This window comes from Desmodus rotundus, chromosome 8, assembly GCF_022682495.2.
Source record: "Desmodus rotundus isolate HL8 chromosome 8, HLdesRot8A.1, whole genome shotgun sequence".
Classification (NCBI taxonomy): domain Eukaryota; kingdom Metazoa; phylum Chordata; class Mammalia; order Chiroptera; family Phyllostomidae; genus Desmodus; species Desmodus rotundus.
In genome coordinates, this window is record NC_071394.1 from 30,999,132 (window position 1) to 31,017,351 (window position 18,220).

Sequence of the window (18,220 nt, forward strand, 5' to 3'; positions counted from 1 at the left end):
TAGAAGACCCACAGACAATGCTAACAAAGGATACCTCTAATGAACTCTTCAACCCTGGACCATTCAGAATCCCAAGAGGAAATGTGTCCCATTTCCTTGTACTTGCCTGTTCAGATAAGCTACAAGGCTTTCTAAAGCCACAGAATTAAACAAGAGGCTATTCTTTCAGCATCAGTATAACCAAGAATATACTAACATATATAAACACATTCCAGTCATTCAATTATACATTTATTAATCTCTTGTTCTAAACCAGAGCCATTCTAGGTATTGGGGGATTCTTAACCACAAGCAGCTCTCAGTTTATTTTATTTGCAAAAAACAAACAAACACGTAGTATTTTAAGCTATCACTAACTCACAATTGTAGTACTCACTAATTCATAGCTGAAACCAAAGGCTTGAGAGAGGCAGGCTTAGGAGAGAGTGGAACAGTATCCCAGAGGTGTGAGTGCAGGAGCCAGGAGCACTGAAAAGGCGGGAACAGGAAAACTGTGGCACGATCCCGGCCTTGGGAGTCAGAGACTCATTCAGAGCCCAGATTTGCCATTACCAGTATGCAGACAATTCTGTTTTTGCAATTGGTGTGTATTTTATAATTTAAAATTTTTAATTACCAAAAATTCTTTATTTCATAGTTTTAAAGATCAAATGAGAACATTTATGGAAGTGTATGTATAGCCTAAAGCTTATCCGTGGGAAGCTCAAATAGTATACTAGTTTTTAAAAATGCAGTATCCCTTAATGAATGTTCGATACAACTTTGTTGTACATTAACACAAACTTTGTGAACGCGACCTTGTTCATGACCACGATAACGTGCAACGACAGGAGTGAAGCGGTGGCATTAGCAGAAAGTAAAAGCTCCAAATCAGCCAGACACAAACTCAAATTAGGGTTCCAGCTCTTGACAGCCAACTGTCTTACCTTAAAGAAGTTATTTTATCATGTATAAGTTTTCACAGGGTTGTAAAGATGAAATGGTAGGGATATAAAACCCTCAACGTAGTAACCGCCACTCCTCAGGTATTAACTTCACCCTCCAGGACCCCTAAACAAACTCATTTCGAAGCTGCACTGGACTCGTGAGTTCTGACTCTCCACCCGCGCAGCCAGCACTACTTGAGCCCCTCCCCGCTCCTTCTCCAGGGGTGAGGAAGGGAGGGGACATTTCTCCTCTCTGCCCCCTGCTGGTGAACAAGGCCGGCAGCCTACGCCCCAAAGCGATGCTCCCTCCTGGGGCAGCAGCTTTACAGGGATGGTACAGCAGTGTCTGGGTGGTGGTGACAATGGCTGCGTCTGTGGAAGAATCTCACCAGTGTTCTGGCACCCAAGCCCCACAGTAATTTCTTACCAGTTCTGTGAGCTACTCACACCCACCCAATAAATCAGTTTTCTCCTTAAGTACAGAGTATCTGCTGTTTGCAAACAAGAACCCTAACACATTTTTATAAAACTAATAAAAGTAAATTAATACCAGTGCCATGAAATTATTTTTAATATCTTCTTCTCCATGACCGAATATACAAAGATAATGGAAGTAATGTATCCTTCTGTTGTAAAGAAGGGTGGAATATATCAAAATCCACTTGTTGAATTTTCTTTAAATAGTCCTCCAGAGCAACCTGGAAAAAAGAGAAAAATGGTCACCAGACCATCAAATGATAAAGCCTTCAAAAGAAGCTAAAGAAAAATTACAAGTATTAAGGCTATTTTACTTTCACTGAGATGGTCTTCTACAAACTATGAATTTAAATGAGAATTTTAGAATGGATGGAGAAAATAAAAGACATGTTCTAAGAAGTTTCCAATAGGCCAGTAGGACAGGATCACAGAGCTGGTCCTAGAAATATCAGGCCAATCCTAATCATCACTTTTACTGCTCTGGCCAATTGTGAAAGATCGGAGAAACTGCCGTTTTGCAGGTTGCATTACTAGACTCTGTGGAACAAAAAGGGATGTTTCAATCAGGGAGAACGAACACCACCACAAAGTACACTGTGCCATGAGGAGGGGCTCAAGCTGTGTGTTTAAAAAATTGCACTGTGAAAAAGTTTAATGGGTCTCCATGCTCTTGCTAGAAAATGATTTGCACCCAGAGAGAAGAATCACAGGTCCCTACAAACATGACCCATGCTTCCCCCATCACATAAAACTTAAAGCTTTCACTGTGATGGGGGAGCGAGGTTGGAAAACACTGACAATGACAGGGTTCTTTATTTTAGAGTTTTCATTTTCTTTTACTAATTTATAAACTATTTTATTTCAATAACTTTCTTATTACACAGAGAAGCCACTTAGTTTTGCCCTGCACAATTCTAAAGGTGCCCCTCCCTCCTCAGTCTGTGTGCACAGCGCCCCCTAGAGCTCTGAGGTACAAACTATGTCATTCATTCTCCAGAGTATTTGGAAGAGCAAAAAGAAAACAAAGAGGATTGGATTTTCTCCCAGATGAGTGTACATACAAATTCAGTATCTACTTTTTAAACCCTAAACTTATATATATGTATAACAGGAGATGTGTGCATGAATGTGCACAGCTGCCTTGTGCTACATTAGCAAAAAATCCACAAGTTCTTTGACCAAAAAAAATAAATAAATAAACTTCACACAATGAAATATTATGCTGCAGTAAAATAAATGCACTATAGCTATAAGCAGTATGAATAAATCTTAGGAATATGCGTGTGTGTGAGAGACCTAGAAGACATAAACGGAAAATGACCCATTTTTATAAAACTCAAAAACAAAATTAAGCAACAAATTGTTTAGGAATACATAAAATGGGGAAAGTTTTTTTGAAAGAAAAACAAAGGAATAATAAATACAAAATTAAGGACAGCTATTTGGAGGAAGAAGGCAGAGGCAATGTAATTCAATGGTAACATTCTAGTTCCTGGATTGAGTGGTGAATTCATGAGAGTTCAATATGAGTGTATATTATGCTTTATAATGCATGCATGCATACACAGATATATCATATTCATGTGTAGATATCAAATATGAAACATTTCAAACGAGAATAAAAGAAACAATGAAATTTTAGTGCACTTTCTTTACATTTTGAAAACAACGCTTGTACTATTCATAATGTTCTGTAATCTGCTTTTTTATTGTCATTTAATATATTGAGATTAACTTTCCATCTCTAAGAATTCCATTATGATCATTTTAATAGTTTCATAATATCTAATCATAAGGAATAGTTAATGAAATTAAGGTACAGGCACATAATAGGATGTTATACAGCCATTAAATATTGTACTTATATTTTTAATGATGTGGTTAAATGCTTGATAAATAGGATATTGAGATATAAAGTGTGATTTCAACTATACACAAAAATTCATTAAAAAACAATGAACAGAATAAATAAGTGGTTTTTGTCTCTGCATCCCGGAATTACAGGTGGTAGTTATTTTCTTCTAATATTCTTTTTATGTTGTCCAAATCTCTATCATAAGAATGTACGCCTTTTACAACTAGAAAATTCCATTAAAATACAGATGAAATGTGACCTCAAATTAGAGCTCAACTGGACATTCGCAAATTAGGATTTGGTTCCAAGGAAAGTTTGGCTAAGGGTCAATACACTGTTCAATGTAACAAATTCATTGAAACCTCTCAAAGACATTACAATTTCTGAATATGGCATCTTAAAGCTTTATCTATGAAGAGCATACCATACCCCAGACTAGTCATTTTCACAGGGTTTTTAATAGTTTTTAAACAGCAAACCTTTTCTTTGAACAAAATAATGAATAGATGCCCCATATATAAAACAAATAAGAAGAGATGTGCCCCAGCTGGAATGAAGCCGTGGACAGTAGCGGTCTTTCGGGCATTGCTGTGTAGTCCCTCCAGTTTCCCCTGGCACAAGGCGAAAACTGAGAGCTGGGCTCCAGCCTGAGGCCTCATTGGGGCCCCAGGTCTGCATTTCTTTCTTTCTTTCTTTCTTTCTTTTTTTTTTTTTTAATTTTATTTATTTACTTTTAGAGAGAGGAGAAGGGAAGGAGAAAGAAAGGGAGAGAAACATCAATGTGTGGTTGCCTCTCACACGCCCCCTACTGGGGAACCTGGCCCACAAACCAGACATGTGCCCTGACTGGGAATCCCTTTGGTTCGCAGGCCAGCACTCAGTCCACTGAGCCACACCAGCCAGGGCCAAGGTCATTTCTAACAAGTTTCCAGGTAAGACCCATATTGCTGGTTCAGGGACCACACTGTGAGAACCACTAGTCTAAGACAGTGGTTCTCAGACCCAGCTGCACTTTACAATTACTGGTGGAGTTTTTAAAAAGTATCAATCTTTGGATCCAACCTTTTAGATTGTGATTTAATTGATTTGGGGAGGGGCCCAAATTGCTTTGGTTGGTTGGTTGGTTGGTTGTTTTTTTAAAGCTTCCCAAGTGATTCTAATGGGCAACCAGAATTAAGAACAACCCTTTGCACAGAAGTGAACAAAACAGACAAAAAGTCCTTGACCTTCATAGTTTAACTTAAAAAGTAAGTTAACAACAGGTTCTGCTCTGGCTTGTGTAGTTCAGTGGATTGAGTGCCAGCCTGGGAACCAAAGGGTCGCCGGTTTGATTGCCAGTCAGGGCACATGCTTGGGTTGCAGGCCAGGTCACCAATAGGGGGCAGGAGAGAGGCAACCACACATTGATGTTTTTTTCCCTCTCTTTAATAATAATCCTACAAGATAGTTTCTCATATGGTCCCCACTTTTCCTATGAGTATACTGAGAAACATGGCATTTAAGGACCTTAAACTCTCATGGCCAGTAAGTGGCAAAGCAGATCCAACCTGATGCAACCTGGCTGCCGTCACTACTACTGCCTCCTCCACTCACTTGCCTCTGGGAAATACAGGCATGACTATCACCAAAATGGAATGCAACTAACAAAACCCACCATAAGGAAGAGAAAAAAAAAACAAAGCCTCTCAACTAAAGAATTGCATTGGGAACCTCATAAAATAGAAAAAGAGATCAAATACATCTGCTTCATTAATTAAATGGCTTTCTCTGTTAATCTACTTACCGTCTGAAGAAAAGCAGGAAATGCTTTCACAGGAACACTTTTGTGGAAAGACCTAGCCTAAAAAGGAAGACAAAGGGAAACTGGTTTGAAATATAAATTATTTCTGGAAATAAACAGGCTCCCTCAGAAAGCGAACACAGAGCAACACCAGCAGTTGAACAACATGGCTAGGGCGTCTCCAAAAGCAAGAAAATAGCTCCCATCTCCTGAACATTACGATTAATTTCTTAAGCCTAAAGGACTCAGGAAATAGTACTGTATTAAGAATTGCATTCTTTGTTACAAATTGGCTTTGCATTTTCCAGCTGCCTTTTAACATCTTGTAACTTTGACCCTCCAGCTCTGTGGTTAGGGGTGAATGAAGAAATACTTGGGTTAACAAGTCCCAGCACCTTCCTAGCTCAGGTCATCATTACCGCCTGTTTAATGATCCTCCTAGCTGGTCTTTCTGCTGCTGTGTTCCCCAACCTCTAATTCATTCCACACGGCCAGCCAAATGAATGTTCTCAAGTCACTCTTAAGAACATTCTTATGTTTTACTCTTATTTTCTCTGACTTATGTCCCTGACAACTAAAGTCTCAACTATTTATTCATCTTGTATTTCAGAGGCCTCCACACCTTGACTCTGACCTCAGCTATCTAACACCTCCCTGCCACTCTGGATATGAAGCCCTGATGCCCCCACGCTGAAGCCATCATCCTAGACTCACCAAGTCCACTCCTATTTCCAGTCTTCGTTTCTATTGTCATATACCACCTCTGCGTCCTGACTCACTTCTTAACACTACCCTCTGTTTTACCCTCATCTACTAAAATTACTCTCTTCCAAATCATCCATGACTACTACTCATCCTGCCTCTCTTCTCTTCATCTCCCTGGAGCATGCACAATTTTACTACTCCCCCTTCATGGAATTTGCTCCTCTCTTGGTTTCGAGCACACTGACTCTTAGCTTTTCTACTTCTTTGATCATGCTTTCCTTCTTCTTCCTAACTAATGGCCTTTTCTCTTTCTACCTGGGGCACGGATTTGGGCCTCAAGATTCTGCCCCTGGTACTCTTATCCAGATGTACATTCTCCTTGGGAACACCACCTAATATTAGAGCTTTAACCACAGACTTTACGTGGATGACTCCCAAATCTCTCTCTCCATTTCCGACCTCCCATCGAAGTCACCATCCTGCATTCTTCAACAGCCCATCTCCCTACATTCTTCTAATCCTCTGGTATTCGATGATGTCCAGCAGCTAGTCTCAAATCCACTGAGCAGCTCCTAGTGCACCATTGCTTTTTTCTTACAGTCTCTGAATGGTACCATCACCATCTCTACTTGAACTCTGTGCAGCCTTCAAACTTCCCTCTTCCTGATCCTGCCGCAGTCCAAAATCAGTTATCAAACCTAGCTGATTCTACCTCTGTTGTATGTGTATGTTGTGTGTGCCTACACACACCCACATATACAAACATCTACTCTCTCCTACATCAGACACTCTTTAAATGTGGCAGAAGGAGACTGTTTACTAGTGATTATTATTAGAGTAGGCAGGATGGAAGCCAAATTACAGCATGATAAACAGTGTCAGGGCGGTGAGGACCTCGAGGTAACAACAAATACACACCACTTACTTATTCAAAAAAGCTTAATTGTGAGGGAAAAATAAACTGAAGGGTCCACAGGCTGCCTGTAACTTCAGAAGGCAGCGTCAACAAACCAGAAGCTAAAAGAAGCAAGTTATCAGAGAGGCCGACCAAAAACACCAGCTAGGATTGCTGGGGATGCAAGGTCCTGGGAAGGTAGGAGAGGCCTCGGCCTTGTGAGGGAGAAAGACACTGTCCCCCGAGAAAGAGATGGGGAGTGGTTGGATTAGGGAGGAGCCTAACTGAGCAAGCTCAGGCGTGGCTGACTCACTGACGGGTGAATACATCTGCTGAGAGGGAGAAAGGGGGATTTTTTAGAAGTAGAGAAAGGGTACAACAGTCCCTGGGGTAAATCCACTGTGATTTCAATGAGAGATGGAATTTGGACTGCCAAGTAGGTAACAGTATAACCACGCTATGTTCTACTGGGCAGAAATGATAGCTTCCTAAATGATTTGGCAAAATAGCCTACTTACATGCTTTAGGTGCAAGTGTGCCTGGCTGGCAATGTCATATATCACATCTCTTACGTTCTTATCTTGCTTCTTCCGTAGAAAATCCTCTTGTGAAACACCATGCTGTGTTGAAAAATACACATTATATAGCAATCAAAAAGCATACTTAAAACTACCTTAGCTCAGGAAAACAGATGAGAGAACAGTATGTACAGTATAATGCCTGGTTTGTTTTAAAAAATATATGCATGTGTACATGCATGTGCATGTAGGTCTGTGTCTGTGCACAGAGACACACGTACATACACACACTCTCTCCCAAAATAATATGCAACAAGGCGGTAATTAACAACCATTGTAGGTAAAAAAAAAAAATACACAAGCAACAAAACAAACATGTAAGAAGTTTAAAAGTACAGACACTAATGAATCTCATACAGAAAATAAAAGTTCTCATAAACAATGTTCTTAAGGATTACTTCCTCCTTTAAAATAAAGAACAGGCTAACCTGAACATTAGGAACAATTACTGTAATTGCTTGGACAGAAAGAAGGCATCAACATAAACCTACACCAAGTAAGGTTCTCCGGACTTTCTTATTCATAGCTCCACCAGACACCTAAAATGCCATACTGATAAAAATCCTCTCTTGATGACCAAGGAGCAAAAAGCAGTATGCATTCATTTCAAAAGAGTTACTTGAACAGGCTAAGCAAGAACCAAGAGATAGTCTTTCCCATATTCCTGAGGCAAATCTTACCAGCATACAAATGTCCATGGGAAGGAACACCCTCCTTCTGCTGCCGTGATACGGCGTGGCTCTCAAGCAAGTGACAATGCCCTGTGCTTTTCCAATGTGGCTCGCAGCATGGTCTGCGTGAAGATCCTTTATACCTAGGGTTTTAGAAATTAAACAACAGGGCTGCTCTTTTCTCTTTCAGTGCCTAACAAGTCAACAGAAGTAGAAAAGATAAACCGCCTAAACATGTAAAATTAGTTTCCATGTCTGAAAAAACAGGATCTACGGGCATCACTGGGCACAAAAACAAGCTGGCCATTTACACCAGCAGGTTTCTGAACTCCAACTTTTAGGCACAAGACTTAGTGCGGACTTCAGCACACTAAGGACACATTGGGAATTTTAATCAGCTATCATGGAAAAACATTACAAGTCTCTCATTTCTTCTCCTCAGTGCAATTTCCATACGACCTCATTTTAAGTAGATGTTAGCAAACATTCTGCTCTTTGCTCCCTCCTTTCATTGTGTTGGCAAACTTGCACCAAATGTGCAGGAAGAAACAGGCCTGGGAAATTCAGTAGGGACTTGTGCTAGTTATTCTTTGAGGGTGACATAAGATATATTACCTTCTTCAAATGGATGGCATTGTCCTTGTCCCAAATGATTTCCTCATTACAATAAGACCTCACCAACTTAGAATAAAGTCAGAGGAGAAAAAGGACCATCTACACTAGTTTGCTTTTGTTTTTAAAAGAGAAGTTTCATAAAAACTTAGAAATGCAGGTTTGTTTCTTCTATTTTTTATAACGTGGGGAAGTAGCATTGACAGGGAAGGAAGAGTACAGCTACAGGCCTTCCAAATAGTTGGGGATGCTTAAAAATGCAAAATCACAGCAATTACCAGATTATTAACTACAGTATTCCGTGAGGTAGCCAAAGTACTTTTATTCGAGCCTAAGTATTTTGATTAGTCTGCATTCCAAAGAAAGACATATATTCACCTTGTTGCTCAAAAAAATAAAAATAAGAAAAAATAAAATCCAAAACCTATTTCTTTACAAATGATGAAAAGAAAAACTTCAATGTTAAACTGGTTAGTCTGTCAAATTATGAACGAATGAAGTCTGAAAGCTGTTTTATTCATGAAAGAGAAAAAACCTTACCCAGTATTTCCAGTGTTAAATAAAGAAGAGAACTCTGTGTGTTTTCAGCATAATTTTCCAGTTCCTGGATATTACGATATGCTTTGTCATCCAAATTTTTTTCCTACAGTCAAACAAAAGGCAAAAAACCTGCTCAGTTATCAAAATCTATAAAGACAAGATTTTCTGCCCAAAGGGGCTAAATAAAAATAAAAATATTAAGTATATTATTTAGTACACAGTAAGGTTAAAATAAAATTAAGATATTAAAGGTGTACACATTCAGTCTCACAGGTCACCCCTCACAGTAACACCTCGGGATGAATCTCAGTGCACAGATCACATGGCCTCTCGGCCTTTTGGCTAAGGTCAAGTGTAGTGCACAGATCACATGAACATGGGCTGGCTTAAGGTTTCACTCCTTCGAAAGCCTGAGTTTTCGTGAACAGCTGGCTTTACTGAGCTCTGGCTTTTAAGCACTTTAGACATTATCTTCTTAACACTAGCATCCCCCAAAAGATAACAAAATAAGACATTTTTCCTTTTGCAGGTGAAGAAACTCAGTCACAGACACATTAAGTAATATGCCTAAAGTTAAGCCCATGCTCTCAATAAGGAAAAGGTGCCCAGAAAAACAAAGGAGGCTCATAACCAGCCCCCCACCCCGCAAAATGAACCACGCTCAGTAAAGTAACAGGACTGATGGACTGAACAAACTCTAGTCACTCTATTCTAGAAACAGAAAAATGTGAATCCTAGTAAAGTCTAGCCACTTTTACAATAATACATTAACACAGACTCTATCGTCAAGGTAATGCACTCCCTCCTCTCCTATCGGGAGAAACTGACACCAGCAATGATCCCAGGAGGATTGGGGGGGGGGGAATATGATTCACATACCATAAAATTTCCCCCTTTAAAATATATACAGTTCAGTGGTTTTTAGTATATTCACCAAATTGTACAACTATCACCATTATCTAATTCCAGAAGGCTCTCATCATCTCAGAGAAATCCTATATCCATGAAGCAGTCACTTCCCATTTCCCTCCCCCTCATCTCCTGACAAGGTGATTTGTTAACTACTCTGTTACCGTGGATTTGTCTGTTTTGGACATTTTATAAAAATGCAATGATATAATATATGGGTTTTTTTGTTTCTGGCATCTCTCTTTTTTTTTTTTTTTAGTTTTTTTATCCTCACCCAAGGACATGCTTATTGACTTGAGAGAGAGAGGGAGGGAGGGAGGGAGAATCATCAATGTGAGAAACACAGATCCATTGCCTCTCACATGTGTTGTGACCGGGGACTGAACCTGCAACCCAGGCATGTGTCCTGACAGGGACTCGAACCCGCTAGCCTTCAGTTTATGGGTCAATGCTCCCACCAACTGAGTCACACAAGCCAGGGCTGTCTGTTTTTTTTTCAATCAGCAAGTTATCAAGGTTCATCCATGTTGGAACTTCCGTCAGTACTTAATTCTTCTTTTTTGAAATGAATTTATTGGGGTTACATTGGTTAATAAAATTATGCAGGTTTAAAGTGTACAATTTCATAATACATCATCTGTATATTGTATTGTGTTTTCACCACCTCAAGTCACATCTCTGCCTATCGCCACTTACCTCCCCCCCTTTACCCTGGTAGTGACTACACTGTTGTCTATCAGGTTGGGTTTGTTTGTTTTTTCTTAATCCCTTCACCTTTTTCAGCCAGCCCCACTACCCCATCCCCTCTGACACCTATGAGTCCGCTTCTTTTTTGTTAGTTTATTTTGCTCATTAGACTCCACATGTAAGTGAAATTATATGTGATCTTCTTTCTGACTGGCTTATTTCCCTTAGCGTAATACTCTCAAAGTCTACCCATGCTGTTGCAAAAAGGAAGGTTTCCTTCTTTTTTACGCCTGAGTAGTGTTCTATTCTGTACATGTACTACTGCTTTGTGATCCACCATCTACTAATGGGCACTTAGTACTTCCAGTGCTATATTGACTAAGAGGTGAAAGCAGTTCCTTGTCTTGTTCCTTATCTTAAGGGAACCGCTTTTAGTTTTTGCCCATTGAATATGATGCTGGCTGTGGGTTTGTTGTCTAAGGCCTTTATTATGTAGAGGTATGTTCCCTCTTTCCTGAGAGACTTTATCATAAATGGGTGCTTGATTTTATCAAATGCTTTTTCTGCATCTATTGCTATTATCATGTGATTTTTATCCTTCATTTTGTGTGGTATATCACATTTATTAATTTACAGATATTGTACCAACCTTGCATCCCCAGAACAAATCCCACCTAATCATGGTGCATGATCTTTTTAATGTATTGCTGGATCCAATTTACTAATATTTTGTTGAGAATTCTAGCATCTGTGTTCACCAGGAATATAGGCCTATAATTTTCTTTCTTTGTAGTGTCTTTAGCTGGTTTTGAAATTAGGATAATGCTGGCCTCGTAAAATGAGCTTGGTAGTCTTCTCTCCTCTTGAATTACTGGTATGAGAAAGCTAGGTGCCAGTTCTCTGAACATTTAGTAAAACTCTCCTGTGAAGCCATCGGTCAAGGACTTTTATTTGTTGGGAGTCTTTTGATCACTGCTTCAATTTCACCAGTTACTCAGATTCTCTGATTCTTCCTGATTCAGTTTTGGAAGATGTTACGTTTTTAGGAATTTACCCATTTCATCCAGGTTACCCAATTTGTTAGCATATAGTTGTTAGCATATAGCATAGCATTTCCTTACAATCCTTTGTATTTCTTTGGTGTCAGTTGTTATTCTTCCTCTTTCGTTTCTGATTTTATTTGGGTCCTCTCTTTTTTTCCTGATGAGTCTGGTTAAAGGTTTGTCAATCTTGTTTATCTTTTCAAAGAACCAGCTCTTGGTTTCACTGACCTTTTATATTGTTTTTTTTAGGCTCTATATCGTTTATCTCTGCTTTGATCTTTATTTCCTTCCTTCTACTCACTTTGGGCTTTGTTAGTTGCTCTTTTTCTGGTTCCTTTAAGTGAAAAGTTAGGTTGTTTATTTGAGATTTTTCTTGTTTCTTGAGGTAGGCTTGTCATGCTGTAAATTTCCCTCTTAGTACTGCTTTCGCTGTGCCCCACAGATTTTGGGTTGTTGTGTTCTCACTTTCATTTTCAAGGTATCTTTTGATGTCTTCCTTGATCTCATTGTTGACTCATTCACTGTTTAGTAACATGTTATTTTGCCTCCATGTCTTTTTGTAGTTTTCACATTTTTTTTCTTGTGACTGATTTCTAGTTTCACACCATTATGGTTGGAGAATATGCTTGATATAATTTCAATCTTCTTAAATTTATTGAGACTTGTTTTGATTCCTAACATGTGGTCTATCCTAGAAAATATTCCATGTGCACTTGAAAAGAATGTATATTCTGCTGCTTTGGGATGAAATGTTCTGAAAACATTAATTAAATACATCTGACCTAGTATGTCATTTAAGGCTGCTGTTTCCTTGTTGATTTTGTCTGAAAGATCTATCCATTGATATCAAGGGGTGTTAAGAGTCCCCTGCTATGATTGTCCCATCTCTCCCTTTATGTCCACCAATATTTGCTTTAGATATTTAGGTGCTCCTATGTTGGGTACACCAATGTTACAAGGGTTATATCTTCTTGTTGGATTGCTCCCTTTATCATTATGTAGTGTCCTTCTTTGTCTCTTACTATGTAGCTTTTGTTTTAAAGTCTATTTTGTCTGATATAAACATTGCTACTCAAATTTTTTTTCATTTCCATTTGCATGAAATACCTTTTTCCATCCCTTTACTTTTAGTCTCTGTGTACCTTCCCTTCTGAGGTGGGTCCCTTGTAGACAGCATCTGTATGGGTTTTGTTTTCTTATCCACTCAGCTACTCTATGCCTCTTGATTGAAGCATTTAAACCATTTACATTTAAAGCGATTATTGATAGGTATGTATTTAGTGCCATTTTATTCTTTATAACTATGTTCCTCTTCTCCTGCTCATTCTTCTTCAAGAAGACCCTTTAACATTTCTTGTAATACTGATTTGGTGGTGATAAACGCCTTTAGCTTTTCCTTGTCTGGGAAGCTCTTTATTTCTCCTTCAAATTTAAGATAGACTTGCTGGGTAAGGCAGTCTTGTTTTTAAGTCCTTGCTTTTCATCACTTTGAATATTTCATGCCAGTCCCTTCTGGCCTGCAATATTTCTGTTGAGAAATTAGCTGACGATCTAATGGGAGCTCTCTTGTAGGTAACTATCTTTCTCTTGCTGCTTTTTAAGATTCTCTCTTTCACCTTTACCATTTTAATTATGATGTGTCTTGCTGTGGACCTCTTCGGGTTCACTTTGTTTGGGACTCTATGCTTCCTGGCATTGTGTATCTTCTATCAAGTTAGTTAATTTTTCAGTCATCATTTCTTCAAATAGGTTATCGATCCTTTGTTCTCTCTCTTCTCCTCTGGCACCCATATGATACAGAGGTTGTTATGCATCCTAAAGGTCCCTGAAACTACTGGGTTGGCCAAAAAGTCCGTATGTTTTTTTCTGAAATAAAAGGCAAATTTTTCATTTTCACCAATCACATTATTGATTTGGATATTTTCAGTATGTCGGCTATACCCCACATGGTAGAACACTGATTGTTCTCCATTAATGTCTCAATTTGATCGCTATCAACTTCAACTGGTCTACCTGACCATGGAGTGTCATCCAATGAGAAATCTACAGCATGAAACTTTGCAAACCACTTTTGACATGTTTGATCAGTCACAGCACCTTCTCCATAGACTGCAGAAATCATTTTTTGCATTTCAGTTGCTCTTTCACCTTTCTTGAAATAATAAAGCATAATACGCCAAAAATGTTGCATATTCTTCCATCTTCGATATTTAAATGGCTACACAAAAATTCACCAACTTGATAAGCTTTTTTAAAAAATACATGCTGATACAACAGCTGTCACAATACAATATAACAAAATTGTTTTGAATGAAGTTTAAAGTCAACTAAGTGCTCCTACAGCCATCGTACAGAAAAAAAACAAAGTAACTTTTTGGCCAACCCAATACCTTCATTTTTTTAAATTCTTTCTTTTGCTGTTCAGATTGGGTATTTTCTTCTAGCTTGTCTTCCAAATTACTGACTTGATCCTCTGCTTTATCCAACCTACTGTTTATTCCTTATAGTGTATTCTTCATTTCAGATACTGTGTTATTTCTGGTTATTTTGTATGGTATCTATGTCCTTTTAATGTTTACTATCTCTTTGGTTAAGTTCTCATTAATTTTATCTATTCTTCCTCTAAATTCCTTATGCATTCTTTTTTTTAAAAAAGATTTTATTTATTTTTAGAGAGGGAAAAAAGAGGGAGAGAAACATCAATGTGGGGTTGCCTCTTGCGCTCCCCCTACTGGAGACCTGGCCTACACCCAGGCATGTGCCCTGACTGAGAATCGAACCAGTGACCCTTTGCTTCTCAGTCTGGCACTCAATCCACTGAGTCACACCAGCCAGGGTTCCTTGAGCATTCTTATGGTGATTGTTTTGAACTCTGTATATGGCAAATTGCTTGTCTCCATTTAGCTCTTTTTCTAGATTTTTCCTGTTCTTTCATCTGGGGCATGTTTGTCTCCCGATTCTGGCTGCCTCTTTATGTATATTTCTATGTACTAGGTATATACATAGAAATATACATAGAAATCTATGTATACACATAGGTATATACATAGAAATCTACCTAATATAGTTTCATTAGGTAGATCTGCTATGACTCCCACTCTTACTAGGGTGGCCTTATGTAGTAGGTGTCATATGGGGCCCAGTGGCACAGTCTCCTTGACCGCCTGAATTGGGTGTTCCAGGAATGTCCCTTGTGTGGGTTATGTGGGCCCTCCTGTTGTAACTGAGTCTTGACTGCTTTTGGCCTATTCGTGTGTGGGGTCAACCTCAGGCTGGCTGATGGTGAGGACCAACTCCAACCACAATAAACAAGTTGCTGTGCTGGTGGCGACCACTCAAAGCGGTATCTGCATCAGCAGAATACCCTGTCTGCCAAGACCTTCTTGGATATTCCACTTGTCCAGCTAATTGGATCCTGCTCTGTCATCTGAAGCTTGCCACTGGGTGTGGGGCCTCTTTGGTGGTCAAAGTCGGCATTGCCTGTGACAGGCCCTAGGCATCCTGTTTGGAGCTACAAAGCAATCCAGTTTGTGGCTGCCTCTGCTGAGCCTGAATGTGCACACGAAGGATCAAGCTGCACACCAAGGCTTGCTTTTACCAGTACTGGACTGGGCAGCAGGTCAGCAAAAGTTCCTAGGAACCCTGAGGTCCACCTCCACCTGCCTCTCCCTGCCAGCTGCCTGCTAGTCTCAGTCACTGAAAGCCTCTGGTGGTACTCGAGTTGCAGGCAATAGGTTCTCAGTGACTACCAGGTAGGGGCAAGAGGTGTTCTCCAGATCTATATGGGTTCAATCTTGGTGCCAGTGCTGGATCTGAAGCCACTCAGGAAATGCCCCAGGATATATGCCAAGTCCATCTGGCACTGACTGGGCGCTCATACATATTTGTGGTGTGCCAGGGTCTTAGGGAGTCATCAGGGTGAGGCCTGCAACTTGGCAGGCCTAAACAGACCAAGATTTCGCCATGTGAATGGAAGCCTCTGCACTAGTCAGATGTGTGAGGGAAAGATTTCCATCCTAGAGCCCCGCTACTCCGTTTGTCCCAGATTCTGCCAGGAGACATCTCAGCGGGGAGGGGCCACTGGGAGTCGAGAGAAGGAAAGGTGCCATTCAGGTATGGGGGAAGTTGGGTGGTGAGGCCCCTGCCCCAGCCACACAATTCAGACTGTCCCAGATTCTGCCTAGACCTCTATACCCCATTGCTGACTCCTTAGCAGAGTAGAAGCCCCACAGTGTAGGGTGACATGGAGATCAGAGGGTGGGGCAACTGCTTTTCCCCAGGCTGATGCTGCACTGAGGAGCATGCGCCACCTAAGACAGCATCTGCAGGGCGTAGTGACTCAGCACAGGGGATCCTGGCAGTTTCCCCTGTGCTCTTCCCAGTGCCACAAACCCATCTCTCCATGCACAACTCTAGTCTGCTCTGCCCTCCCACCACCGGAGCACAGGGTGAGTGGCTGTGAAAGAGATACTGTGTGTGGACCCTTTAAGAGGGTACCTGAGTTCCTAGCAGACTCCCATACCTCCCTGGTGGACAGAAACACCTTTGCTTTTCACAGCCAGGTGTTACGTGAGCTCCTGTTCCAGGCTCTGGAGCTCTGGGCTGTGGGGTCCAGCTTAGTCTTGAGATCCCACACTTATCAAGGGGAAGCTGCCCAAATCTGAGATAAACCTCCGGAACCTCAGCCACTGCCAGTGGGAGTGGGGCCAGCCCTTTTTGCATCTCTGCACTCTTTACCAGTCTCAGTGTGGTTTCTTCTGTAAATCCTTGGTTTTAAGACTTCTCTTCTGCTAGTCTTCAGTTGGTTATTTGAGCTGATTTCTCTATATTTTAGTTGTACTTCCAGTTTGGTCCTGGGAGGAGATGGGTATAGTTTCCACCTACTCTGCCACCATCTTGGATCTCCCAGTACTTCATTCTTTTTAACTGAAAAAATTATGCATAATAGTCTATTGTATGGATATATGATATTTTATTTATTCATTCATTGACAGACTATGGGCTATTCCAACTTATGGACTATTTTTTTAAGTTCTTTTTAGTTTACTACTTTTACAGAGAGAGGGAGAGAGGGAGACACTGATCTGCTGTTCCACTTATTCATGCCTTCACTGGCTGCTTCTCGTATGTGCCCTGACCAGGGATCAAACCTGCAACCTTGGTGTATCAAGACAGCACTCTACCCAACTGAGCTATCCCGCAAGGGCCCACTTTTGGACTATTAATGAATAATACTGCTATAAACATTGTGTACAAGTTTTTTGTGAACATATGTTTCCATTTCTCTTGGGTATAAACCTAGGAGTGAAATTGCTAGGTCTATGGTAACTTTAATTTTCTGAATAACTGCCAAACTGTTTTTCCACAGCGGTTGTACCACTTTACATTCCCATCAGCAAGGTATGAAGGATTCCACTTTCTCCACATTCTCACCAACATCTTTTTTATTATAATCAACATATACCCCAATTGGTGTAGAGTGGTATTTCATTATGGTTTTGATTTGCATTTCCCTAATGAAAACATACTGAACATTGTTTTAGTTGCTTATTGGTCATTGGTATACCTAGCTTCAAGAAATGGTTACTCAAATCCTTTGCCTATTTTTAAATTGGATTATTTGTCTTTTTACTGTTGAGTTGTAAGAGGTCTTTACATATTCTAGATACTAGTCCCTTATTAAATATCCGGCAAATACTTTCTCCTAGTCTATGGACTGTCTTTTCACCTTCTCGACATTTTAAATTTTCACGAAATCCAATTATATATTTTCTTATTGCTTGTGCTTTTGTTATTTAAGAAATTACTGCCCATACTAAGGTCACAGAACTTTATACCTATGCTTTCTCTTGTTTTACAATTTTAACTCTTATATTTAAGTCTTAGACCCATTTTGAGTTAAGTTCTTACATGTGGATATAAGATAGGGGTCCAAATTCATTCTTTTGCATGTGGCAGTGCAGTTGCCCCAGCATTGGTTGAAATGGCTATTCTTTCTCCTTGAATTATCTTCACACACTTGTCAAAAATCAAATGACTATAAATGTATGGGTTTATTGTTGGACTCTCAATATTATTCTATTCATCTACATGTCTGTCCTATGCCAATACCACACAGTTTGATTACTGTAACTTTGTAGTTAAGTTTTGAAATCAAGAAATATGAGTTTCTCCAACTTTGTTCTTCTTTTTCAAGATTGGTTTGGTGATTCTGGGTCCCTTGCATTTCCATATGAACTTTAGGATAAGCTTGTCAATTTCCACTAAAAAAGGCAGCTGGTATTTTTATAGGCATTGCACTGAATCCATAAATCAATACGGGGAGACAGATCCTAGTCCTTTATTTTTAAATACCCCTCCCTACAAATGCCAAGTGTTATTTTCTGCCGAACAGAAAAGTTATTTCTGTCTTGAGTTCTCTAATTCTGTTTACATCATCAAACAGGACACACCTGAAAAATAGATTTTCTTAGTGCTAATGAACACTGTAGGTCCACTGAGCAATTTTTCTTCAGGTTAAGCCATTATCGCATTCTGGTCTA

At 39.8% G+C, this 18,220-nt stretch overlaps 1 protein-coding gene across 7 annotated transcripts in view; it reads right to left on the reverse strand.

Annotated features, from left to right (window-relative positions):
• Positions 1-209: 209 nt before the first annotated feature.
• The window catches only part of NDUFAF6 (NADH:ubiquinone oxidoreductase complex assembly factor 6), a 31,140-nt gene continuing 13,129 nt past the window's right edge, over positions 210-18,220 (reverse strand). For 6 of the 7 annotated variants that reach the window (XM_045181473.2, XM_053929877.1, XM_053929879.1 and 3 more), the window contains 5 exons: positions 9,040-9,142; positions 7,897-8,030; positions 7,157-7,258; positions 5,042-5,098; positions 210-1,624 (listed from right to left, as the gene is read on the reverse strand). In XM_045181473.2, coding sequence (XP_045037408.1) covers positions 1,496-1,624; positions 5,042-5,098; positions 7,157-7,258; positions 7,897-8,030; positions 9,040-9,142 — 525 coding nt within the window. In that variant the 3' untranslated portion in view covers positions 210-1,495. The remainder of the gene's footprint in view (positions 1,625-5,041; positions 5,099-7,156; positions 7,259-7,896; positions 8,031-9,039; positions 9,143-18,220) is intronic. The other variant, XM_053929878.1, reaches the window with a different exon arrangement.